This window comes from Sardina pilchardus, chromosome 20 (assembly GCF_963854185.1).
Source record: "Sardina pilchardus chromosome 20, fSarPil1.1, whole genome shotgun sequence".
Lineage (NCBI taxonomy): Eukaryota > Metazoa > Chordata > Actinopteri > Clupeiformes > Clupeidae > Sardina > Sardina pilchardus.
Window position 1 is genome coordinate 14,898,188 of NC_085013.1, and position 25,515 is coordinate 14,923,702.

Sequence of the window (25,515 nt, forward strand, 5' to 3'; positions counted from 1 at the left end):
TTAACTAAACAGCTAAACAACAAAAGTTGACAACTAACTTTAGCGGGCTATCACAAATATAGCCTGTTCATAACAGGACTGTTTCAGATTTTAGGCCTATTATTAGTAGGCTAGTGTAATAGGCCTACTGCCAACTGGTTAACAAACACAATTAGGAGAAACACTAATAAACCTTTGGAAGTACATTTTTATTGTTTATTCACATCTTCACAAATATCCCAAAAAAAGCAAAATATATTTGAACTTCACAGACATTTCAAAGATAGGCCTAACTTCATTATCTTCATTTTAAACCTTTTTAAGGTTATACATAATATTTAAATCATAAAAAAAAAACACACACACACATAATGTATACAAAAATAATGCCGCAATTCAAAATATCCAAATGGGGAAACAAATACTGGCTTTTCCAACATGTTGATCACACAGTGGGCTAATTGCACGTCTTTTAGATTTACATTATTGACAAACTTGCCCCTGATATTTTACAGAACACATTGTTATACAGACTTGAAATAATGCATGGCATGTACAATTTCATTATCAATCTACTGCTGGTTATATATGGAAGATGCTTTGCAGGAAATGTAAAATTATGGTATTTTTCCAGAAAATGATTTGGAATCATCGCAAGCCTTGGAATTCTTCAACTTTCTGGGTGACTTCAGCTAGTAAAACCAAATCAGTCAAGGAAAAATATGTTTTTGTGTGATGAATCAGTTATTAAGGCCTCATAATTGCTTACAATGTAATGTGCACTGCCTTATACACCATTGAACTCTATGTGCACAAATATGTAAACAAATTAATCAACAGCTACCAATCATAAATTTGATTGAGCTGCAAAATATCAAATTTAAAGGATATGTTTGCTGGTAAGATCTTGAATTGTTGCCTGAACCTTCCTCTGGAAGGCAATCTGAGCCTCACACATACATGGGTCCTCAGTCACAGTAGCTTGTGCTTCCTCTGAAAACGGAGATGAACACTGTTACAAACAATTCAACAGAAGGGCCCTCAATGATGTTAGTGCTTTGTTTGTTGAGTGTGTCAGAGAAGCTTGCTGTGTTACAAATTTAGCTTAGCAAATGGGAGATACTCATCCCCTTGGTATTACATACAAATACTTTTCATGGAAGACTAAGATCATTAAGCACTTTATGATGCAAAGGTTATTCATTGCTTGATCGATGAAGATGATGTAGTCAATGAAATAATTAAGGTTAAGAAGCAAAACTTGCGCACTGATACTTGTGTCCTGTGTGCAACAGAAACATACCTCATACCATTTAAAAATTATACATATTGTCCACTGTTGTAGGCTGGCTGAACCCTGCCTGACCTGGCTGACAGCGAATTTGGATTTCGCAGGCAGCTCAGGCTGGAAACCTGCACATCTATCTCCTTTGCTTCCTGTCCACAACCTTTGGGTCCAATCATAAACTAGCTTATCCAAAAGACGCACTGGGTCGTTGGTCTGATTGGTTGAAGGACTATCCAAGCGTACAGTCATTTGAACGATGCCCATTGATCACGCCTCTTGTGCAGTAGAAATAAAGCACAGACTCCCCATACTAATGTTCAATCTTAAAGATGAGCTTACCATTGTTGTGTAATTGCTTTCAGAATTTCCATGCACATGCCTTCACATTATTACAGTACATTAGTTTTGCAGGCAGTAGCCTCATGGAGAATGGGTCCATATGATACCGAGAGCTACAGTACTGTAGTTTGTCTGGTATGGCTGACACTGAAGCCAGACTCGATTAGCTTTAGGACCAGTTCAGGGCAAGGTGACTGTACTGGGGAGAATACAACACAAACCTCTCTGGAGTCACCAATGACAAGACCAGTTACATCCATACACTTATAAATCAAGATTCATAAGCACCCCTAACACCAACCATTTAAGTACTGAACTAAAATATTTCCTAAGCACTTAAATGTCTATTATTCCCTCAAATGATTAATGAGTTATAGGGTATATAGAAAGCCTATAACTGGATTGAGACATGCTTAAAGATGTTTCACAAAGCCAATTCTGTTTTCTGCCAAAGCTGATTGCCAGAAAAAATGCTTTGCTCTTTGTAATACACTATATATCATTGCATGCAGATGCTGTTTTATTTCCATACAAAATCTGTTTAGCGTCCTTAGCATCTATCTCCATTGTGATGATGATGATGATGGCTTCTCTATCCATGATAGAGGGCTCTTACGTGAGCATGATTTTTGGTCAGCACTCAAGACAAATCCCTCTGGACATGTGCATTGCAGTGAACCGTTGATCATGATATGTGAGGGTGGGCATTCCTCTCCTGGGTTACATGTTGCTGAAAATGAGTAACATTTGAACACTAAATATTGCATGCAAAAGCAACCAGTGTGTGATGCTTTTTGAGCCATCAGAGAAGAATTGAGTCAGAGAAATGCAAAAATCACTAACTATCTAAGTACAGTAAGTAGTGTTGTCATCAACAGATTACAACACCTGAACATAATAATCTTGTTACCTCAGCACAGGGATAAATAATAGTGAACTGAAAAAACATTAGAAAACTACAAAATAGTTTCTTATGACATTCAAATTACATTAGTGAGACCTGTAGAAGGCTCAAAAAGTGATATCTATGCATGTGTATTCATGCACTGTATTCATTGTTTTGTAGTGATATTAAGTAGCTTGAGAATGAATGAATGAATGAATGAATGAATGAATGAATGAATGGTTACTGAAGCTGTCACATGCAGATGTTTTTTTCTGAACATCTATTTGCATTGTGATGCCTTCTCTATCTGTCATGATAGAGGGCTCTTACGTAAGCATGTTTCGTTGTCGCCACTCAAGGCATATCCCTCTGGACATGTGCACTCTAGTGAACCGTCGACTAACACACACGTAGGTGGGCATGGCTCCCCAGGAACACAGTTGTTCTCCATTGCTGTGGATTGTATGACAAGTCATTTCACCAACCCAGTGGATGCTTCTACAGTGCTCTAGCTGGTCCAGAAACTAACCTGAAAGACTTATAGTACTACAACTGAGTATTATGCTCTGACTGCCATACCAATGAGCTATGAGTCATTAGTGGGGTAGCCAGAGTACTGTTTTCACCCTTCATTATCTCGCAGATGGCATAATAACAACCACATAGAATAATACAACTATACATAAAACAATGACATTACATATATAGAACTAAATATTTGGCATGACAAAAGCTTTGTTCAAATGACACATATCCTACAATAACTATCACTGCAACTAGGCCCATCATTTAAACCTCTTTTTTTTTTTTATCAGTTACAGGTCACAAAGATTGGTACTGAGTAGAAGTTGCTGTCCAAGTTTGTCAAGTCACAACATGAAAAGCTGACATAGGAAACTACTCCACATTGTTTCCATGAAACGTCTCCCAGAATCAAATCTGACACGCAATTACAACCTGTCCGTATCATAATTGCAGTATGCAGAGTGGTTAACTATGTCAATTTAGTGACTAAGTTATCAATTTAGACTGCTTTGTGATGTAGTAACATATTATGTATCTATCTGTACTATCTAGAATCTACACAGACAAATACAGCCATTCCTGAAGAAATCCCAGTTAGCAAATTAACCAAAGAATTGCACTTCTGCAGTACATCTTTAAAGAAAATTATGCATTTGGTTTCACGCAAACTACAGGTTAACACACATGCAGCCCTTAGAATATTAATGGGTCAGTATTTCAGGAACAGGCTGCAATCTGATGTTAAGTTTACACACTTAACATCAATTTGCATGTGCATCGCAATGCCATATCTAACTCTGCCATGACAGAGGGCTCTTACGTAAGCATACGTTGTCATCACTCAAGGTATAGCCATCTGGACATGTGCACTTTAGTGAGCCATTGACAGTCACACATAAAGGCGGACATGGCTGTCCAGGAACACAGCTGTTCTCTGCTGCTGTAAACAAGCAGGAAGACAAAATAATGACTGCATGGGAAAGCATTTCACCAACCTGGTCAATACTTTTTTTTAAATTATATGAAAGAAAGGATCCCCATGCATCACAATCTGAGTAGCTCATAATTGTTACATCTCCTATGGTAGCAGTTTTCCGTCAGCTAATCCTTGAAGAACATGTCTTTTATCTTAACAGCTGTTGCTGTTCAGAAACGAGTAATATAACCTGTTCAACTTTTCTATTAGTTTTTGTAGACTGTGTGTGCAGATCTATCTGGATTTTTCTGCTTTTTATTCTCTATCCATTAAAATAGAGATATTTCCCAAGCTTTTACCCTGTCCTCAAATAATGTCCCCATTTAGTGTAATTACAAAGATGCAGCTACTGTTATATATCTCAGATGCCATCAATGAAATATTATTAATAGCATTTACATGATATGGATCCATCCATACCGCATACACCAATACAAAGTTATGCACTGTCAGGGCCAAAGTTTTGAATGCATCCTTAGTATTTTGGTTATTTAAGTTATCAAAGGCAGATGTCTGTCAATGCCTTCTCTATCCATCATGATAGAGGGCTCTTACGTAAGCATGTTTCGTTGTCGCCACTCAAGGCATATCCCTCTGGACATGTGCACTCTAGTGAACCGTCGACTAACACACACGTAGGTGGGCATGGCTCTCCAGGAACACAGTTGTTGTCCATTGCTGCAGAGAAGCATCACACAACTTGTATTTTCAAGAAGAAAAATGTCATCTCACCCTAGGCTTCTACTAATAAATCTATGGCAATGATTGATTGAACCAGTGACTGAACCAAATTTAAGCAGCACAGTGATATTTAAAAAATAAATTAGTCTTCTAGGTGGATGCAACAGACAGCAATCTGATGTTAAGTCTATACACATCACATTGCAATGCCTTCACTTAACATCATCGCATGGCTCTTACGTAAGCATGAGTTGTCATCACTCAAGGTATAGCCATATGGACATGTGCACTTTAGTGAGCCATTGACAGTCACACATAAAGGCAGACATGGCTGTCCAGGAACACAGCTGTTCTCTGCTGCTGCAAACAAGCAGGATGACAAAATAATGACTGCATGAAAAAGCATTTCGCCAACTTGGTGAATACCTTTACCAGGATTATACCAAAGAAGTGAAGATGAACGTCAAAGGCCACTGATCCCTATACATCTCAAATGTTCAATTTGAGTGCAAATCATAATTGTTACGTCTCCTACTGGGATAGCAGTTTTCTGTCTGCTAGTTCTTGAAGAACATGTCATATCTTAACAGCTGTTGCTTTCAAAGTTCAGTAAATTAGTAATGTAACCCATTTCTGTTAGTTACTGCAGACATCACTTGCAGATGCTGAGTTTCTTCAAACTGAACATCTAATTGCATTGTGATGCTTTCTCTATCCGTCATGATAGAGGGCTCTTACGTAAGCATGTTTCGTTGTCGTCACTCAATGCATATCCTTCAGGACATGTGCACTTCAGTGACCCATCAACAGTCACACATGCAGGCAGGCATGGCTGTCCAGGCTTGCAGTTGTCATCCATGGCTGGAAACAAGCAAGAGCATACTATGGCATGGACAAGCATCTATAATATGGATGTTCTGTTACTGTATAAGGACAATAACCACCACAGCTATCACCAATTACAAACAAAGATCCAAATGCCAGAAACCACCAAACAAACAAGATTGCAGGCCTCCAACTTTTTATGTAAGTCAATAAGGGGGCTTGGCAAAAAGTGTATATCTTGCATAACCATGTAAGTAATGATTGGATATTTTAGATATTCATGGAACACTTCCCAAATTACCAAATCACAATGATGGCAGTGAAAATCCATTTCAAATTGCCCAATAATGGCCAATAACTACCCAATTGTCCAACAATGTTCACAGCATAAATACAACATGCAGTTACTGTTCCAATACCCTGATTAGATTATATCAATGATTGTATCATACATAGCATTATTCTCAATATGCATGCTGCACCATACTACACATACACATATTAAATATGTGCTCTATCCACTTTTAGGGCTGAAGTCTTAAATGCTTCTTTGGATTCTGGTTAAGTTATCGAAGGCAAATGTCAATGCCTTCTCTATCCGTCACGATAGAGGGCCCTTACGTAAGCATGTTTCGTTGTCGTCACTCAAGACATATCCCTCTGGACATGTGCACTTCAGTGAACCGTCGACTAACACACATGTAGGTGGGCATGGCTGTCCAGGAACACAGTTGCTCTCCATTGCTACAAAGAAGCAGGATCACACAACTGGTGTTTTTAAGGAAAATTCATCTCATCAGTTTGAAAGATGATTTTTTAAGGAAAGAATTAGAAGAGGCCTCACAACAAACAAACCTATGCACCCTGTTACATTATTTTCATTTGAATTCAAAAAGGAATTCAAAATGGAATGTAAAACATTCTATATTTAGTTATTTTACATTCCCATAAGTCTCAAATGAGTAAAACAAGACTAAGATTCATAATAATGTTTCTACCAAAGCAGACAATTCATTGCAATCTTTGCAAACATGCTGATGTTAAGTCTTCTAGAACTTAACATCTGGTTGCATTCTGAGGCCTTCTCTATCCGTCATGATAGAGGGCTCTTACGTAAGCATGTTTCGTTGTCGCCACTCAAGGCATATCCCTCTGGACATGTGCACTCTAATGAACCGTCGACTAACACACATGTGGGTGGGCATGGCTGTCCAGGAACACAGTTGTTGTCCATTTCTGTAACCAAGCAGGATCATACAACCTATGTTTATGACTCACAAAAACTGGTGCTTTTGAGCCCAACAGATCAATACAAGGTCAACAGGCCTGGTGCATCAGACATCTTAATTGTCACCTTCCATATATCATTCCACCAGAAAGATTAAATCTAAGGAAATCGAGGGAAGAACCAGATAAAATATCATGCTTATTTATACATAATACAACAAAAGGTCACACAATGTTTTGGTAGTTTATCAACCATATATCTTTGCCACAATTAAAAATATTGGTTTGAAATAACAGTGCTGTATCTGATCATGTAATCAAAACATCTCCATCCTAACTGTTCAATCTGTTATCAGTTAGTAAAGATTTTTGGAAGATTTTTGGATCTCCTATCTAATAGATTGTCCTTACGTGCACATGTTTTCTTGTCTTCATTCAAGACATATCCCTCCCGACACTTGCAGTTGTATGAAGCATTGCTGCTGATACATATGTGTTGGCAGTCATGTCCAAGGGCACAGCGGTCCAAGCCTGCAAATCAGTATTATCCTAGCATTGGTGATCAGGTGAGATAATTGTTGGGCTAGAGTTTTGAATTATTCTGTAGCATTGGGTTAATAGACATATAACTACTGTACTTGTTAACACAAATTAGGAAATTGATTCATTTCAGTTTCAATAATTTGATAGATCATAATCCAACATCCATGGAAAAATGCAGGGGCCTTGGGCAGGCAGGTCTGACAGAGTGGTCTTACCACATAGAGTCTCCCTGAACTTGGAGGTGAGTTTCTCGATGACCCCGAAGGACTCCACATAAAAGACATGCTCATCAAGAGGCTGACTGGCCATGAGACGTAGAGACTGCATGTCGGCTCTGTCCACGCCCACAGCATAGATCTCAATCCCAGAGCCACGGGCTGCAGCAGACACCTCTTCCACTGTGTCCTGGGGCCTCCCATCGGTGAGAATGATGCCCACCTTGGCGATGTTTCTAGAGGAGTGCCGGGCCCCGGACACTTCGGTGAAGGCGTCATCCATGGCCGTCTTGATGGCCAAGCCAGTCATTGTGCCTGTGGCAAGAGGGTCGATCCGTGCCAGTGCCTGTTTCAGGTCAGCCTTGTTGGCAAAGGCGTTCAGCAGGAATTCGATTTTTACTGTGCTTGCATAATTGACCACCGCCACCTGTGTGGCGTCAGGGCCTATGTCCAGAGTCTCCACCACGTCTGACAGAAGGACCTTTACCTTCTCAAACTCAGCAGGACGCACACTGCGCGAGCTGTCTATGATGAAGACCAGGTCAAGTGGGCGACTCTTGCACATCTCCACTGGTGCTACGGGGCACAAAGTCAAAATAGTACTGTGATGATGACTGAAAAATAATGCAAATATAACTAGAATTCTAGTTTTAAAACTTTATTATGGTAAAAACAAATAACTAGCTACTCCTCAAAAAGGCAAAAGACAGAGAAAAGATTGACGATGATCAGAAGTAACGTGGAAGAACTAAAAACCATTAAAAGACACTAACTAATGAAAGAATCCTTGGTAATCTGAGGTAGCCTTTGTGTCTGTCAATAAAATTAGAGTATGAATACAAAAGAGTAGATTATCACAACACACATACTGTACATATGTGACCCTGCAAGGCGAAACCAGTCGCTTTGGTAAAATTGACCAAATTAAGTTATTGTGCTAACATGAACGGTCATAAAGCTTTCCAACGATATATTGAGGGTATTGGGCAAACCATCACTAAGATAACCGCATTCAAAGTTGGCATGGTTCTCCCTTCACGACATGCAAGAAGAGGAGAAAATCACCTTTTTAAGCGACATGGACAGTGGGAATGACTGCAAATGTGTTGAATCTTCACCGAGTTTAAGAGTCGAAACTTATGTTTTTCCGTGAAATGTGTTCACGATATGAAAGTGTAGACTGTATACTGTCGAATTAAGCGAAAACGTGAAATTCAACATTTTATAGCCTGAACGTTTGTTTATCGTGGATTTTCTCAATATAGCATCGAACGCAAAGCGACTGGTTTTGCCTTGCAGGATCACATAATAAAATTGTCCATTGCATAACAAATTGGTTGTCCAGATAGGGTTAGTACACTCATCTGCAAAGGGAAAAGTATGACCAGAGGAAGGCTGACAGCTTGCAAGGGCTCTCGTGCAGCAGCCCACACAACTGGGCAGAGGAATAGGAGAGCCAGGGTTGACTGAGGAGTCGTCTACCTGTTGTGGTAGCCCATGGGGAGGTGCTGCTCTGGGTACCGAGCGGCTGAGCAGGAGCTGGAAGAGAAGCTGTGGGCTGCTGGTGTGGGAATAGGGGCCACATCCGCGCAGGTTTGTGATAATGATGGTAGCCATAAAACCTATAGTTATTGCCATGTGCTATGGACCACCATAGGTACACAGAATAAAAAGGAGGTAGTAGAGAAATGGATATTTTGTCTGCTGACAGCACACTGAGATGATGATCATGTTACACAAGAAAGTAAGCCTAAAGCAGTTAGAAAAAGCATGAGGGGCAGAATGGTTATGCACAACCTGGCTCTAACCAGGGCTCTACATAATTATTCACTGCTGAAATAAGTAGTCTGGCTACTACTTACTTTGGAAGAAGCAAGACTGAATATGCAAGCTGGGTCTGATGTTGAAGGTCTATTTTGCTATCAAACAGTTTAAGATTTTATTTTGAAGGATTTTCTGTTAAATAACAATTGTGTGTTTGTTTTCATCAGGAGCAACTTGAACTCATTAACCTCTAATCCTTGAATAAACCCTTTGGCAGAGAGCAATTTTACATAATTCACTTAATTAAATGTACAGTGTATTCTATCAATTGTGCAAAACAAAAGGGTAGAATGACATAACTTTTCCAGAAATTAAAACATGCAATTCAAATTGGTAGCCTATGCTATCTTTCTCAAGATTTAGGCTAGCAGTTGACTTAATTATGAATTGCCATTAGTAGCCTAACTCTGTTATGAATTTGCATTTGCCATTCTGGTGTGTCGATGACAGAACTTGACAGAATCATAAAATAATGATAATTGTTAAGTGCATACCTCCTGCATTGATGGCACCTTGTTGCGCTTGCACGTTGTGTAAAAAATTCTGTTTAAAGGCTCGTGCAGCAGGTCGGTCCGCGTACATCTGTTGTGGTTGGTATCCATAGCGTCTGTATGTTCCCTCGACCCCAAGTACTAACATTAACAGGCAATAAATAAAACAACCGCGCGAGTATAACATGATGTCTAGACTGGAAGGTACAACTGGTAGCCTAACTAAATGAAAAGAAACGGGTTGAGGGTGCAAATATAAAGCGGTTAGTCGAGGGCACGTGCAACGATGAGCCAATCCGGTTTGAGAATAGCGGGGCCAGAGACAGACTTGAACTTTTTTGCAAAGACTATTTGACAGCTGTATGCAAGCTGTTTAAAATGTCGATGTGACATGTGTTGAGTGTTTTAAACTGAATTTACATGGGGTTGGTCCCTCCCACTCGCCGTTCCCCCCTACACTCGACTCCCTTTGCCAATTAAGACAATTAGGTAGACTAACTGTCAGCATATTGCAAAATCTAGAGCCATGAATGAGTTATGGCAAAATTATTGCAACAGCGCCCCCTGTGACATTTACAAAAACAGTGCATACTGCCAGGCTCTAGGGGGCGATATCGTCGAAACGATATACTCCTGGTTGAGGGATGTAGTCTTGCTTGTGTTATTATTGACAAGGTGAAAGGACCAAGGCAAGACAGCGAAGTGGTTGTCAGACCAGCATTAGCTAACGTGATGGTTTAAATAAATAGTTATTTGGCCTTAAACGTAGAATTTCGTGTCTTGTGAGGTGCTAGAAGTTTGTTTGCAGCTTCAGATTCTTCCTATTGTCGTCACAAAATAAACAGGGGTGGAGCTGTTCGCTGCAGGTTTGCTAATTTCATACTTATATGCTGTGCAACAGTTTGGCTAATTTGTCGTCAATGTATCATGATGTTAAAATGTTACATAATGGTATCTCGTAGTTTTATTTTATTTTATTTGTTGTACTTTGACAGAACTACCCCGGTAGCTGTTATCTACTGAATCATGTTAATTGTTTCAACTAAGTTCAACGAATGCTAACATTTTTTCTCCTGATAAACATGTGACGGTGACCAGCTAGTTTTTATTTAGCAGTACATTTAGTCTGTAATCTTAACGTAATCACATTATTCTCCCCAGTGTAAGCATAACGGCTTTTTACGAAAGCCACCTCTAAAGTACTTTTACATTTATTCAATGTTTTAACCAGGTCCGTCGACGGCAGCTTGCGGCGAGAGAATGCAGAGTCTGTTGCCTGCTCTGACTTTAAGACAGCTGGGTCGCCTGAACTCCATTCAGCTGTTCACCACAGGCCATGGACCAGCGTGGAGCTCATGGTGTCCTCGGACATTACATGCCCGTCAGCTGTGGGGCTCCGTCGGCCCCGTGACACTGAGGACACAAGCTTTGACAACAGCAAGGGATTCTGCCTCAGGTTGGTCCGTACATCAAGCTAGGTACAAATCCACAAAAAAGAAAGGAAGCCAAAGAACAGTGCAAGAAGAGGAGGAAGAGGATGAGGAAGATAGCGACTATGAGGATGAACTTCAAGATGATCCAGGGTTGCCAAAAGACTATAAAGACACAGAGAAGTATGTCCAGTCCTTTCGCTATGACCTCGTCTTGAAATCTGGCCTGGACATGGCACGAAAGTAAGTGATTTTGGAAGTGGTCAAGAGTGTATTGCCACAACAGTCCTACTCTATATCATCCTTTCTGACCGTTCTTGTGGTGTGTGGTAGGCTATGCTGAATATATTCTCAACATTTATATTGTTAAGTGCAATTAGGTAGTATTGCATCCTTTAGTCATGTGAAATGTGTAATGTGAAAAAAGGTAATTTTGCTCCTTTTCAGCAAAGTGGAGGATGCCTTTTATGGAAGCAGACTGCGATTAAATGGATCGAAACTAATCAAGAAGAGCAAAACTGTAGGTGACCCTCTGGAGATTTATATTATGTAATAATTATGCATGAAACTCTTTCATAATACCTTTCCTTTTCAAGCCTGTTCCTTTTGCATAATCGAAATATGTTTAAAGCATACTTGATTTGCTTACCCATCTATAATACCATTTAGACTGAAGAAAGACATGACTTGAGTGACATGAATGTTACGGCATCAAGCAATGGTTCTCCACAGCATAATTGACTTATGCAAGACTTTCCCTGCAGGTTAAAGTAGGAGACACTTTGGACTTCATACTGGGTGAGGACAAAGAAATAGACTCTGTCAACCTAAAGAGAGTCATCTTCAAGAAAGTAATAGGAGAGACAAGAGATGCTGACAAGTATAAAGTCATTTTAAGAACCTGGAAAAACCTACAGCTGCCTAAGAAGGATGTTTACAAGGATTGACGACAAAACTGGACTAAAGAACTTGTGTTTGATTCTGCAGTGCTGAGGGATTTTTTAACAGGAGCTCGTGGCTCTTTGGTAGTTGTGTCAAACACTCTTGTTAAGTGCTTATTTGTATCATCATGACTCCATTTTCTATGAAAAGGTTGAGGTGGTTTGGCTATGATTTCATATTGTGAAAACTTCATTTATTGTGTTGACAGACAACTGACGTCAAAATGGTCAAAATGGTACACGTCTGACCTGTACAATGGTTTTCTTTACTTATAAATGTTCTTTATTTTGTCAGGAGACAAAAAAACTTTTCCTGTAATACACAGAAATCTGTTTATGTATTTTGTTTAATCACTATTGCAACACTTTTAAAGTGCACATTGCAGTAGGGAGCTAGGTATTGAGTTTGGAGTGGAGTTTTGGTTGGAGTCTGATTTTTGGACTATGACCTAGAGAGCTGGTGCTCTCTGATATTGATCATTCAGTGGAGTTGCTGCTGTTAAATGATCATGATTGTAAAGCACTTAAATGGAATAAAACAAAAAGTAATTGAAGTTATGACTGGGATTGCATGTTTATTACATCCGCAGTGACAACTGCTGTAAGCAACTACATCCATGTAATCTGATGGTTAGGCCTGGGTTGCCCTAGCCTGGTTACCACCAGACCTTATCTCAGAGCAAATTAAAATTTGCCAAAGGTTCATTTGGGTTCTCCCAGACTAGGGATGTCCAGCTAAAGTATTAAAGGGATATTCCGCCATTTTTGGAAATACGCTCATTTCCCACCTCCCCTCGAGCAAAACAATCGATATTTACCTTGTTCTCGTTCATCCAGCCATTCTGTGAGTCTGGCGATACAACTTTTAGCTTCAGCCTAGCATAGATCATTGAATCGGATTAGACCATTAGCTTCTCGCTTGCTAGCTTCATGTTTAAAAGTGACTAAGATTTCTGGTAATTTTCCCATTTAAAACGTTTCTCCTCTCAAGTTAGAAAGTGCAATAAGACCAACTGAAAATGAAACCTGCCGTTTTTCTAGGCTGATTTGACATGGAACTACACTCTCATCTGGCATAATAATCAAGGCAACTTGCAAACTACTGGCACTACTACTGCTTGTTGTCTATGGGGACTATTTTCAGATGCTGCGTACGATATCACTGCGCCTATGGTACGTTTGCAAGTTGCCTTGATTATTACGCCAAATGAGAGTGTAGTTCCATGTCAAATCAGCCTAGAAAAACGCTAGGTTTCATTTGCAGTTGGTCTTATTGCACTTTCTAACTTGAGAGGAGACAAGTTTTAAATGGGAAAATGACCAGAAATCTTAGTCACTTTTAAACATGAAGCTAGCAGGCGAGAAGCTAATGGTCTAATCCGATTCAATGATCTATGCTAGGCTGAAGCTAAAAGTTGTATCGCCAGACTCACAGAATGGCTGGATGAACGAGAACAAGGTAAATATCGATTGTTTTGCTCGAGGGGAGGTGGGAAATGAGCGTATTTCCAAAAATGGCGGAATATCCCTTTAACTTTAATATATTAACCACTCCTGGAACTTTCAAGGGGGCTATCATCCCTATCAGCACACTGAAAGGAGACATTAACAGAACTTAGTTTTAACTTCAACTTTAAACATTAAAGGTGCAGCCAGAGCTTTCACAGGAAGTCACATTTGTTTGTGTTTATGTTTACATGAATTAGCACTCTTTTGTGCCAAAAAAAGTACATTTATATTTTGAACCAGGGACCAAACGAAACACACTAGAGGTAGAGGTAGAGGTAGTCTCTTCTTTCAGTGTTCCCATGATTGCTGCATGTGACAACAATTGTTATGTGTTATGAGTGTGCCTTTATGATATTTCATAAATGACTGATACTAGTATGGTCTTCATGTAATATAGGTTACATTCTCTTAAAGGACATTGGTCTTACACCTGTGTCTTACTATATTCCCAGGCCTGTGATGCTGCAAATCATCAAAACATTAGTCGCCCTCCTTTGCAAGCCACCCAATAAGCAGCTTATAAGTGAATAGGGAAATTCAAAGAATACTTTCAGAAGAAGATGGAATAAAATAACATCTTTAATTTTACATTGTAATGTTGCTTATTTATTTAAAAATAGAGTGACCACCTGTTGCAATAGTTAAATACAGATTTAAGGGACCATTTACCATTTTATGACATAACATCTTTGTTACAAAAGACGAGTACTGGAACACTGCTACATCTAAATTAGAAATCAGTTTGTTGCCAGCTTTTAAAACCTTGTTTGTGACCTATTTTGTTGCATTAGTGTTAATGTCATGTTTTTCTGTTAAGGCTACAATAGCTTATCAACATGTTAAAAATTATAATTACAACAGTAATATTTTGGCATTTAAATAAGTACTACCCTCTCACTACCAAAGGATAGTGATTATAAACCAGGGCTAGAAATTAACATCCACTTACCAATACTGCAGTGTTACCAGTGATGTGGCAATTCCCTACCTGCTGCTAACTAAATTGTTTTGAAGATGAAACATGATTTGCCACTCTATGCCATTTACATGTCAACTGATGTGAGTGGCTGATAAGTAGCAGACTGTGAAAGGCAAATCAGAAAGTTAATTTCAAGCCCTGTTAAGAAGCTATACTGTCTGGTGCGGCAGCTACATTTTTACAACACATCCTGTAAGAGGACGGACCATCAGCTTGGCCTCATTCTACATACTTGGTCCTCGCCATGGACATTTTGTAAAAGTTTAACTATAATCTTCAGCTTAGGTACTTGTGCAAATAATACATGTTTGTGAGAAATACAAAAACAAGACATTGTAGAGAGGTGTTAAGAGTATGACACAGTGCTCGATCTCTTGGCCTTCTTTAGAATGTCACACTTTTTCCGATTAGGCCGTCTACAACGCTCATCGATGCTCGGAACACACTCATAGTGCCACACCTCTTCCATCTTGTCCACTGGGTACACAGCTTCTACGTAATGGCGAATCAAGCGCAGACGGACCGGGTCCAGCTGCTTTTTGTTGCAGGCGCCAGAGTGATTGTACTGAAGCCGCAGGTTCTCCTGGGTAAAGAGCTCTGGAAAGAGACGCACTAGCAAGCGGGCGGCAAAGTTCCCCACTGAAAGACTCTGCTGAACAATCTCCCTCACCTCAGAATCTGACAGCAGGTACACAGAAGGCACAGGAAAGTCAGGAGGAGGCACGGCAAGCTCTTCCAGAGGGATCTTGCAAAAGTCTTTGCTACTTTTTTCAGGGGGAACAGGTGGCATTTCGTAGTCCTCTTTCAGGCGCTCAGAGGTCAGTTGGCTTATTTGGCTGGCAGTTACAAACTCTTGCTCCGATTTCGGAACAAAAACTTTCCGTTGCTGTTGGTATGAGCGGCGCTGCTCCGTGTCCCTCCGCCGGCACCGCTCATCTAATTTGTCCACAAACTCAAGGGTCCACACTCGGTCATTCTTGGCCCGGGGGTATAACAGCTGAACATAATGACGGATCAATCTGATCCTAATTGGATCAAGCTGCTTCTTGCCTAAGGTACCACTACAGTTGTAATGCTTTCGTGCATTCTCATACGTGAACAACTCTGGAAACATAAGAACAAGCAAGCGGGAAGCAAAATTCCCTATGGACAAGCTACAATCATAGTTATTCTTAAGCTGCTCTTTTGTAAGGAGATATTCCTGTGGTACATCAAAATCAGGAAGAGGCATCTCAAGCGTGTCAAAATCCATGGGTGCCAACCATGATTTTTTAGTCCTGCGATTTGGACGATCAAAATCACCAAACTCACTGATTTTAACAATAGAAATATCGTCTGGCAGATTTGTGTCAAAGCTCTCATCCTGCATGTTGTCCAGGTCATTTCCATTTCCTGGAATTGCCTCCAGTGCTTCTTCCATTCGCTGAATACAGATCTGTAGCCATGTGTCCTCAGGCATATCAGGAAAATTAGCTTCCATATACTTGCGAATGATCTCTAACCTGTCAGAGTCCAGTAATAACTTCCCGATGCTGTTACAACCACTGTAACCCTCGGGCAATTTGCCCTCCTCAAAGATCTCTGGGAAAAGCCTATTTAACAACAAAATGACAAAGTCATCAGGGGAAGAGAGGTCATCAAGTTCCTCCCCCACCTCCTGGGAATCCAATATGAGGTCTGAGGAGATGTTAAGGGGACCATTGCTGTTGTCACTGGACACTGAAAGTCTCTCATCCTGTCCATCCTCATTGATGAAATGGCAAGGCTGACTCTGGTCTACCTCAAAGCCAAGGCCAACTGGAGTCTGTTTGCCATGAGGCTGGCCATTTTCCATGTCCTTTTGGGCCCAGAAACGATTAAAAAAGTCATTAATTTGTAGGAGGCACTCCGTCTGCCAAACATTGCTGTTCTTTACCAGCGGGTAGCAGACTTCCACATAGTTGCGTATGAGCTGAAGGTGAAGGGAGTCAAGAGTCCTTTTGCCAGCTATACCACAGGCGCCGCAGCCATGACTACCATCCTTGGCTGTAAACAGCTCAGGAAACAGCTGGACCAGCAGCCTGCACCCGAGCTCCCCAGCAGTGGACGTCTGCTCCATCAGCTGAGCAAGCTCCTCACTTGTTAGCTGATATTCTGGCGGGGGCTGGAACTCCATTGCCATTTCAGAGGGTTTGATTTGTTTCTTTATACGCGTAACCTCGAGAGACAGCAAGTCCACTTTGCTGTGCAGCTGAGTCATGCTTGTGTTCAGTGTGTTGAGAATGAAGAACATTTTCTCGATCAAAGGGTAGAGGTTTGGGTCTGTTGGGGTAGCAGCAGCTGAACCCCCTTGGGTGAGGCTTGACTCACACCGGTTATTCGGCCCCGAACTGCACAGTTTAGGTAACAGGATACTGTTCAACCGAACCCCTGCTTCATGCTGTCCATGCTGGTCCAGACTTGAAGCAGCTTTCTTCTCTGTAATGCGATGGGAGATGCTGTACAGAGGTTTCCTGTATGAGGCAATGGTCTTCTCCTGGGCAGCATCCTTCTTGTCAGACGTAAGGCTATGGAGTGGCGACATTGTGGATTCTTCACACCCTTTCTCTTGCACATGTTCCCCAACCTACACAGGACAAGATATGAGATCTAGTCAAAACAGGAAATGTAGAAACCAACTTACTGCATCACCATCATAAACAATGAAATATCCTTTTGTTGTATGAGCAAGATATCATACAGTTACAGTACAATATTGATAATCTGGCAATTTACCTCACTGGCAAGTTTGACCCTCTTCCTGCTTATAGGTTGGTCTGTGTTTATACTCATATCCTCTGAGTCTTGCTGGGCTTCAGAGCATGTAGAGATGCCGTCTAAGGCGGCACCCAGGGACTTTCCCACAGCAGTTTCTGAAGTCCCATGACAGCCTTGTAGTATTTCTGAATCTTCCTCTGTCTTAATTTCTTTTGATGTTTTTCCTCCTGCAATAATTAGAAATGTATTATTTTAAAACACATCAAAGTTCTACTACACTTACACAAAACAGCTTAATGTCATGCATTTCAATTGACTAGGATTTAGGAAGACAAAGCACAGTTTGGTCTTACCTTTCTCAAGCATCTCTCTCTCTACGTTGTCTTCATGCTTGATGACATTCATATCCTGACAAAAAATTTAAAACACTTTTATAACAACACAGTCGCAGTAGGTTCAGCCTACACAATATATTGTTATTATTAAATATCTATGTAAAAGTCTGTGCAGCAAAAAGGCATACTTTATTTTTCTGAGAGTTTTTGACACTGGAGTTCTACATTATGTTTATAGGCTATATCAAAATGTTAGAAAATCGAACCACTTTTGTGTTAAGTAAAAATATCAATTATACTAATACATATGCAGTATCAGAAGCTGCCACTGCTCTTTTCTCAACACCTCTTTGATTGGTTAACTACTGAAGAAATGCCCACTGATTATGTAAGTTTGACTTATATAACTCAAAGTTCAACCAATCCCTTCTATTTTACTCAAGAAATTGCCACCTGATTATGACTTGATGCACTCAAAAATTACAACAATGTAACAACTCTGCCACTGACATTTCCATAGGCTATATGCTGTAGGCCACCATCGTACGTTTATTCGTAAACAATAACACTTCCCGACCTCGTTGCAAGAACACTTCCAAAGTTGGAAGTAGAATTCAAAACTAACATACATAACACGCCAGTCAAACCTACGTGCATAACGCCATGCATTAACCTATATCGTTCGAGGCGAGCTATGTTTTGTCCGTGAGAAGTTGAATTTGTTTATGTTGTTTATCTGTGTATACAGGTCGGGGTGTCGCCGGGTGCACAGGGGCGGCGCTGTAACTCTGTGTCTTGCACACGCGCCTCTCAGACTCCTGTCCACTCCACTTCCTCATTCTTCCACCACAAACCCACGAATCATTACAACCTGAGAGGCAGATGTACCTCTCCAATAGTACTTTATGCACGAACACGTATAAATAAAGCTTTGCTTGCTTCTTGCTAGCGCATTCATCCACAAACGACAATTCAGTGTGCAACCCCAATTTCTCGTGGCTATTTCTTTAAAGTGAGGAATTCTTATTGCGTGACGCGGCAAGAAAAACATTCACCGACGGATTTGCCCCTTTACGACTGTTCTGCTGTAAACATACCTCTGCACAGTTTTAAAACTTACCTCTGTGTTTCTCTGCAGCCTTCTGCAATAGTTTAAGGCGTGTTAAACATGTCCGCTGTGATTATCCCTGTGGTTTTGTCCACGGGTAACTGTTGTCCGTGTTTCTCGATCGCCGCCGTGTTTTTTTCCTGCTAGTGCCCTCTCGCGTGACGTGACGGTACTGGCCTGCTGTGTCATTTCCGCACAGCTGTGGGTTGCTGTGGGTGAAGCTGAAGCTTTGCAATGCATTGCTGCACACAGGAGTCATTAATCCAGCTTGTGCTGTGCAAAAATTCCTCGGACCTTTTGGAGAACACACTGCTGTACCACACAGAGAAGTAGGCTATAGTAAACTAAATCTGTAAATCATTGTCATTTATTTTGAAACAAGGCCTTGAAATAGCTCACAGTTGTAGGCATTTTTCACAACAAACCATTGGTGTCCCCCACCCTGTTCTGAATTCACGGCACACAGTGTCTACCATTGGACAAACTCTGGATGAAATAGCCTACACATTTTATGTGTGGGATGATCACAGTTGACCTTACTGAGGTCAATTGGAGCTAGAGCATTTGGTGCAACAAAGGTGTAAATGCTGGCCAGCTATGCTTTATCAATTACTTTTTGTTTTGTCCAAGCCTTAAGTGTTTGCCGCCTTTATACCTTAAGGAAAACACAATTTAGTACATCACTATAATTTCTGTGCAGGTCAAACTGCAGGACACTGGGTGCCTCTCATTTGGTCTTTTATACACTCTCCCTTCCTTCCTCGATCCTCGTCCTCACTAATCTAGATAAAGAATGATGGGGTGGCAACAACGGGGTAGTCTATCCAGTATAGTTATAGATCAGTGGGAATGAGCCTTGAGGATCAAGGGGAGAGTTTGAGAGCCACCCAACGTATCCTCTATATTTTGTGGATACAGTGTAAAACACATGTGTTTTCTGTGCACATAATACACTATGATACATGTGTAACAAATAAATCTATCATAGCACAGAATGCATTCTAGTTATGAAAAAAAGTTACCATACAAGGGCTGAAACAGGCCATTAAGACCAGCAAGCTCTACATTTTAAAGAATACACACTACTGTAAATATGGGTGAACATGCAATTATGGGTGAACATCTTCAGGCATAATGTTAAGGGTAGCGTAAGTCATTCAATATATCTCCTCGTGATCTGCTTGCTCTCCATTCTCTAAAAACACTGTACAAAAACGGTCTTAATACACAGCCCTGGCTCCGTGAACTGGAAAGACAGTAACAAACCATTGTGTGTGGAGGTTCTCGGGGAACACTAAAGGGAGGAGTGAGCTCTGGTGTGCTTTTTGGTCTTTGGTTCAGACACAGAACCTCCAGAATTATTGGCACCTTTGGTAAAAATGGCTAGAAACAGGTACAAAAAAAAATATTTTGCCAATTTATTCTACTATACACTACTAAGAATACACTAAATTTAAATAAAAAAGAAAGAGTGTTAACATTTTCTCATCTGACTATTCCTCAGAGAGATTTGTGGAGTGTTTCGCTAATTTATGAACATTATAAGACTGAAGGAATTAATATTTAAATTAATTGAATACCCAAGTCCAAGTAAATAACATCCTCAAAACCTGTTTGCTCTAACATTTTGGACTACAGGTGTAGGAGTCTGAGACATGTAATGGATGGGCGAAATGTAGGGGAAATAATAGGATCTGTACAGTCAGATGCCTGTCCCAGGCATTTTATTTTCTTCATTATGTCTAAGAATGCTGAAACGAAAAACTACAAACTTGGGAATGAAGAAAACAATGGTGTATATTATGTTTTTACTTCTTCACATTTTAATCATTATGGGAAATTGTTTTAAGGAAACACTACATATTACACTTTTATTTACATTTGTTTATAAAGTAGAGTAAGCTCAAGTAATACCATGCCTGGGCAGAATACAATGTAACTGTAACGGCAAATGCAATGTTAAATATTTCGATTAATAAAAAAAATGCTTTTTACCCCAGAGACAAAGCAGAAATACAGATGGTAACAGGATTTTTTAGGGGTATATTGCAAATTAAATGCTTTTTAGGGTTGGCTGTAGTGTGTGTGTGTGTGTGTGTGTGTGTGTGTGTCTTTGTATACACACAAAAATCTGATGTCAGGTCTTGTATCAACAAACAACCAAGATTTTCTTCAGTGGTTTAGCTTATGTCCAACACAGAAACTGATGTTAAGGGCTAATGGGGTAAGAATGGCACACACCTGGTTGAATTTGATCAACATCTAGTCACTGCCACATCCAGACACAATTAACAGTCTTTGCTCATTGCTAGCTCAATGGTCCGTGACCTCCCACAGAAATGTCTGTGCGCTGTTAAGATGGGTGTAAAACGCTCCCTGTGATATGTATGTGTATGGCAGGGTCGAGAAAGGAATCAGTCATTACTCGGCTAATGGGGCCGTCTCGATTGCAGGGCACAATGGTGGTCAGATCCATCATGCACTCAAGCGAGAGAGATTTGCGCATATATGTCAGGTAGCGTAGCATAGAGAAAGAATTTCTGGAGAGGGGGATGTCATCTCATCTTGCTCGTCGAGCACTGCTCGTTAAACATCAATAAGCTGCACACTCATTCCTCTCCCAGCGCAACATGAAGCACCTGCAGAGCTGAGAGATTTCATACATCAAGATGAGCACAGTCTTGCCAGCAACAGGTTATTCACCAAACTATAATCTACTGGGAGAACATTTATGTTGACAACGGGACGCATTACGTTTCTCGATGCTCAATGCCTGCCAAACACATACATATTTCACTGGAAAGAAATGTTGCTAAACTGTATCAATATTTGGATAAATTAAACTACAATCCCCCACCCCTATAATTCAACCTCTACCACTAGTACTGTGTTGCATAACTTTATCCAAGTAATCAACTGATCCGTTCATAGACTTTCTCATTAAATTAAGTTAATGCATGCATTAGGACTTGTTGTGTACTCACCAAAGCAATAAGGGGAGTATTGAGGAAACCGAGTTGTTTGGGACAGACATCTGTTGGTCCTGCCCTGGTGCCCAGCTGCAGTGACACCATACTGGGATAGGGTGGAGCTGCTGTCCTATGCAAGCACTTCATATAAAACCAAGTCAAGTGACAGAGGAGTAGCTGGGTTTCAACAAACGCCGAAACCACAAAAATCATCTCGCCGAGCAGAGCCAGACAGTGTTGGGTTTCAGGGCAGCATGATACAGTGGGACTTCATGATCTGTGTGTCCGTCTGCTGGCTCTATTTCACATATACACAATGTGAAAACACACACATTGTAGCTTAGTTGTGTCATATGCAGGATGAATCAGGAATCGTATATGTTTAACTTCAACCTGTGTGTAATATATGCACACGGGAAACTGGGTCTGGCCAATAACTACTGACTAATTGATTTACCACTTACATTTGCCGACTCTTCCCTGGGCGTGGAATTTATTCATTGTAATTCATACACTCACACATTATACTCCAAAGAAATACGGTTGTTTAGCCCGCTGTACCTGAATGTGACTTCACAGATTCACTGCAGTGCAAAAAGGGCAAAAAGAAGAAAACAAATAATTTCCAATTCTCTAAACTGGAGAAACCCTGCTGTGCTTTTGACTGGCACTTTATCCCCTCCTTACTTTTGTTCCTTTTACTTTGCCTCTGAATTTCCTCGTGTCCGCTCAAGGCACGGATAAATATTTCATGGATGGCTAGAGGCTTGCCGCACTGCACTGTGTACCTGAGTGGAGGCAGCGTCGCATCCGGCCGCCAGTCAAGAACAGTCAGGCAGCAGGGGAAGCCGACAGTTTTTTTTTTTGTTTTCTTGGGGTTTTTTTTTTTTTTTTTTACAAAAAGTTTGTTTTTGAACACGGGGCTAACGGACAACATGCAAGTCCCAGTGCCACTCTCTTCTCCTCTCCCTGGACTAAGCTCCACGTCCTTCAGGTGGGGTGTGAGGGTGGGGGGTGGGAGGCGGATGGTGTGTCTGTAAGGGGGCTGCTGGTTAGGGTGACGCTCCTCCAGCCCAGATTCACACCCTTGTTGTCCCTCCGTGGAGAGCGCCTGGGAAACCACAGGCCACCACCCTGGCGCCAGCCCGCACGACGGCCCAATCAATACTGCCGCATTTCCTGTCCATTTGCTCAGGTCACGGGAGTGGGCCTCATTAATAATTTCTGCGAGCACAGCTTCAAGTGTGCCTGTGGCAGAACCAAGGGAAGCAGTTTGACCTTTTTTTTCTTTTGCCCTGATTTTGTCTGCTATCACACACTTGTAGTGGAACAGCATGAGAACATGATGATTTGTGAGATATTGAAGACAACAGTTGAGTTGTAACAAAGACAAATAAATAAATAAACCAAAAGCAAGTAATTATAATTTAAACCATTTTATAGATCATTTATAACGGAAATGCTAACTTTTTAATTTGACATTTAGAATACACAGATGGTCATACAATCATAAGAAAGCAAATCCATTTGCTTCAATCAGTTTCCATGAAAGAGGCTGTGCACACCGCATGATCGTTCCAACAGCACTCCTTCTGAGTGGCTCACTCTATCCTGCACCTCAGACCCATCTGCATGGAATTGCACTGAATACGCCAATACGTCTGCTCAAGACACACCTGGTTCCAAGTCCATCTGTTTAACGGACACTTGCTCATATAAAGTCATTGATGAGTGTTGTGGCATAGATGTTGTGACAGCTGAGGTAATGTTCTTCATCACACTACAGTAGAACTGGAGTTGGTCAGACCTTGGTCACAGCAGAGGCAATGTTCTCTAGAGCAGATCGCGCCTCTGATGGAGGGAAGCGCTTGATGGCCTCCAAAGCTTTGTTTCCGTGGTAACTGCATAGGTCCATGGCTTTGCTCACTCCTTTGTCTGATTTAATTGTTAACCACAGCTGTCCAGAGGAGAAGAAGAAGAGCACATTAATATTTTTGCAGTTATTTTCCTAAATGATGATGCCATGAACTGATTATTTACAACATGTTCATGTTGTTTTATATCTCTGTGTTCAACGGGGGGAAAAAGACTTTTGGGAAAACTTTAACTTTTCTCACCACAATCTGGTACACACCAACACTTTCAGACACACACACATGCTCACACTCATGGACACACTTAAACGTTTGTCTCTTCCTCTTGTGGTTCAGCTTCTGCCCTGTTAGGACATCACTTGCTCGAGGCATTTGGCCAAAATGATTTCGAAGACAGGTTGTGCTGAAAAGCCCCTGTGGGCTTTTGTCTTAAAAACACCGGCAGAGAGCATCACTCGACTCGCCCATAATGTGAGTCTATGTACACTTTGGGGAGAGGAGCACACGGAAGCGGTTCTACCCTGGTATGTTGTCTATCCTGTATATGGAGTTCCAAACTAACTGAATTTACACATTTCCTAGTACAAGCCCTTAGACGAAAACAGTTTGTATGAAATGTTTTCCTATTTTTGAATTTGTTAATGTATTACCGGTCCAGCTGGGCATCACAGACAGTATGCTGTCTCTTGGTACATTTTCAAGCCTCAGTCATATCTAGTAGCATTTTGAAGGTGTAACGAGCAGTTTTGCTGGGGCCTATTGTTGATCTCTCATGTATTTGACAGTTTAGCGCAGCGCTCGTGCTGATGGCTGTCACACAGAGTTACCGCCGTTTCCTCTGCGCCTCCACGCTCCTGCCCCCTGGTGAAGGAGATTCTCCACCGATGCCACTGTCCCCGAGTCGCTCTGTCTCCTCCGTAAATAGGCCCTGGTACCTTATCCCCCTCGATCTGGTTTCAGACGCGACCTGAGATCCCCCTGTTCTCTCACTCTTCCTGTCCCCCCTCCACCCCCCTACCCCCCCTTCATCTGTCTCCCCTTCTTTCTTCTCCATCTGACTTTGGAAACCAAATTTCGAAACTTGCTATCAGTTACAGCCAACAGACACCCTCCTGGCCCCTCACACCCGGACTGCAACCGTACCCTGACCCATTCCTCACGCGCGCCCCAGAGGTGGGAGAGACGTGGAAGTTGGAAAGGGGCACTGAGTCCACTGAGTGTCTGCTGGATAGGTTTTCTCTCTCGGATTAACTCTTACATTTAGATATTTCTTATGAGTTTGGTCATTTAAAAAAAGTTTTTTCTGTTTTTTATTTTTTTTTAAACTGACTACTTCCACTCCAATCGCCTATTATCAGGTATAGGAGAAATGCTGTGTGTCCTTACCAAAAAAATCACTGTGAATGCCCATTTTATTGGGGATGCAGTTCAAGTAACACTTGGTAAGCTAAAATAAAGGAATATTGGTATTTTCTCTCACCTTAGAAAAATTAATAGGTCTTCCGAAGCTTCTTGCCTGAGGAAGGAAAAGTATGAACATTAAATTCTGTGTTGGGAAAATCAATTCAAATGACAATGAACTGATCTCATGTTATCAGGTGGCATCAACTGTAAAACATTACTCCTTCATTATACTATAATGTACACTAAGAATTTGTAACAACAAATAGTACATAGATAAGCCATAAACAGTATTAAAGAGGGATTTTTCATACAGGGTCAATGAATGGCAACATCAAATAATGATCCAGCTCCTAAAGAAAGCCATTCATGTCATCTTCGAACATCAAACATCCCACACATGTGTCAGATGCATTACACTTTGCCCTACTGTG

At 41.0% G+C, this 25,515-nt stretch overlaps 4 protein-coding genes across 7 annotated transcripts in view; 1 reads left to right on the plus strand and 3 right to left on the minus strand.

Moving 5' to 3' along the window:
* Positions 1 to 169: 169 nt before the first annotated feature.
* matn3b (matrilin 3b) lies at positions 170 to 10,004 on the minus strand. Of its 2 annotated transcripts, XM_062523148.1 has the most exons (6): positions 9,803 to 10,004; positions 8,967 to 9,125; positions 7,485 to 8,060; positions 7,138 to 7,257; positions 871 to 972; positions 170 to 674 (listed from the first exon to the last, which is right to left on the minus strand). In XM_062523148.1, the coding sequence occupies exons 1-6, from the start codon at positions 9,984 to 9,986 to the stop codon at positions 628 to 630; spliced, it is 1,188 nt and encodes a 395-aa protein (XP_062379132.1). In that variant the 5' UTR covers positions 9,987 to 10,004; the 3' UTR covers positions 170 to 627. The 2 variants fall into 2 exon arrangements, with proteins under 2 accessions (XP_062379132.1, XP_062379133.1); XM_062523149.1 differs by lacking the exon at positions 8,967 to 9,125.
* A 442-nt stretch (positions 10,005 to 10,446) lies between these two features.
* On the plus strand, positions 10,447 to 12,724 carry mtres1 (mitochondrial transcription rescue factor 1). Of its 2 annotated transcripts, none has more exons than XM_062523577.1 (4): positions 10,447 to 10,665; positions 11,031 to 11,472; positions 11,677 to 11,749; positions 11,994 to 12,724. In XM_062523577.1, the coding sequence occupies exons 2-4, from the start codon at positions 11,060 to 11,062 to the stop codon at positions 12,174 to 12,176; spliced, it is 669 nt and encodes a 222-aa protein (XP_062379561.1). In that variant the 5' UTR covers positions 10,447 to 10,665; positions 11,031 to 11,059; the 3' UTR covers positions 12,177 to 12,724. The 2 variants fall into 2 exon arrangements, with proteins under 2 accessions (XP_062379561.1, XP_062379560.1); XM_062523576.1 differs by lacking the exon at positions 10,447 to 10,665 and adding an exon at positions 10,682 to 10,750.
* A 1,516-nt stretch (positions 12,725 to 14,240) lies between these two features.
* Positions 14,241 to 19,097, minus strand: bend3 (BEN domain containing 3). Of its 2 annotated transcripts, none has more exons than XM_062523196.1 (4): positions 18,850 to 19,097; positions 17,748 to 17,802; positions 17,413 to 17,621; positions 14,241 to 17,263 (listed from the first exon to the last, which is right to left on the minus strand). In XM_062523196.1, the coding sequence occupies exons 2-4, from the start codon at positions 17,797 to 17,799 to the stop codon at positions 15,005 to 15,007; spliced, it is 2,520 nt and encodes an 839-aa protein (XP_062379180.1). In that variant the 5' UTR covers positions 17,800 to 17,802; positions 18,850 to 19,097; the 3' UTR covers positions 14,241 to 15,004. The 2 variants fall into 2 exon arrangements, with proteins under 2 accessions (XP_062379180.1, XP_062379179.1); XM_062523195.1 differs by lacking the exon at positions 18,850 to 19,097 and adding an exon at positions 18,381 to 18,504.
* Positions 19,098 to 23,211: 4,114 nt separating this feature from the next.
* pdss2 (prenyl (decaprenyl) diphosphate synthase, subunit 2) overlaps positions 23,212 to 25,515 on the minus strand; it is a 31,599-nt gene continuing 29,295 nt past the window's right edge. Inside the window, exons 7-8 of the mRNA XM_062523550.1 lie at positions 25,161 to 25,196; positions 23,212 to 23,763 (exon numbers count right to left, since the gene is read on the minus strand). Of these exons, the coding sequence (XP_062379534.1) occupies positions 23,608 to 23,763; positions 25,161 to 25,196 (192 nt within the window). The 3' untranslated portion in view covers positions 23,212 to 23,607. The remainder of the gene's footprint in view (positions 23,764 to 25,160; positions 25,197 to 25,515) is intronic.

Coding starts and splice junctions, on each gene's coding strand:
- bend3 (XM_062523195.1), bottom strand. Junction 17,622..17,747: donor GAGAGAGATGCTTGAGAAAG/GTAAGACCAAAC, acceptor TAATTATTGCAG/GAGGAAAAACATCAAAAGAA. Junction 17,264..17,412: donor GGGTCAAACTTGCCAGTGAG/GTAAATTGCCAG, acceptor TGTCCTGTGTAG/GTTGGGGAACATGTGCAAGA.
- mtres1 (XM_062523576.1), top strand. CDS start 10,687: ATGCTGTGCAACAGTTTGGCTAATTTGTCGTCAATGTATCATGATGTT. Junction 10,751..11,030: donor TGTTAAAATGTTACATAATG/GTATCTCGTAGT, acceptor TGTTTTAACCAG/GTCCGTCGACGGCAGCTTGC. Junction 11,750..11,993: donor TAATCAAGAAGAGCAAAACT/GTAGGTGACCCT, acceptor CTTTCCCTGCAG/GTTAAAGTAGGAGACACTTT.
- matn3b (XM_062523148.1), bottom strand. CDS start 9,986: ATGTTATACTCGCGCGGTTGTTTTATTTATTGCCTGTTAATGTTAGTA. Junction 9,126..9,802: donor AGGTGCCATCAATGCAGGAG/GTATGCACTTAA, acceptor GGTGGTCCATAG/CACATGGCAATAACTATAGG. Junction 8,061..8,966: donor CCCATGGGCTACCACAACAG/GTAGACGACTCC, acceptor TGTGCCCCGTAG/CACCAGTGGAGATGTGCAAG.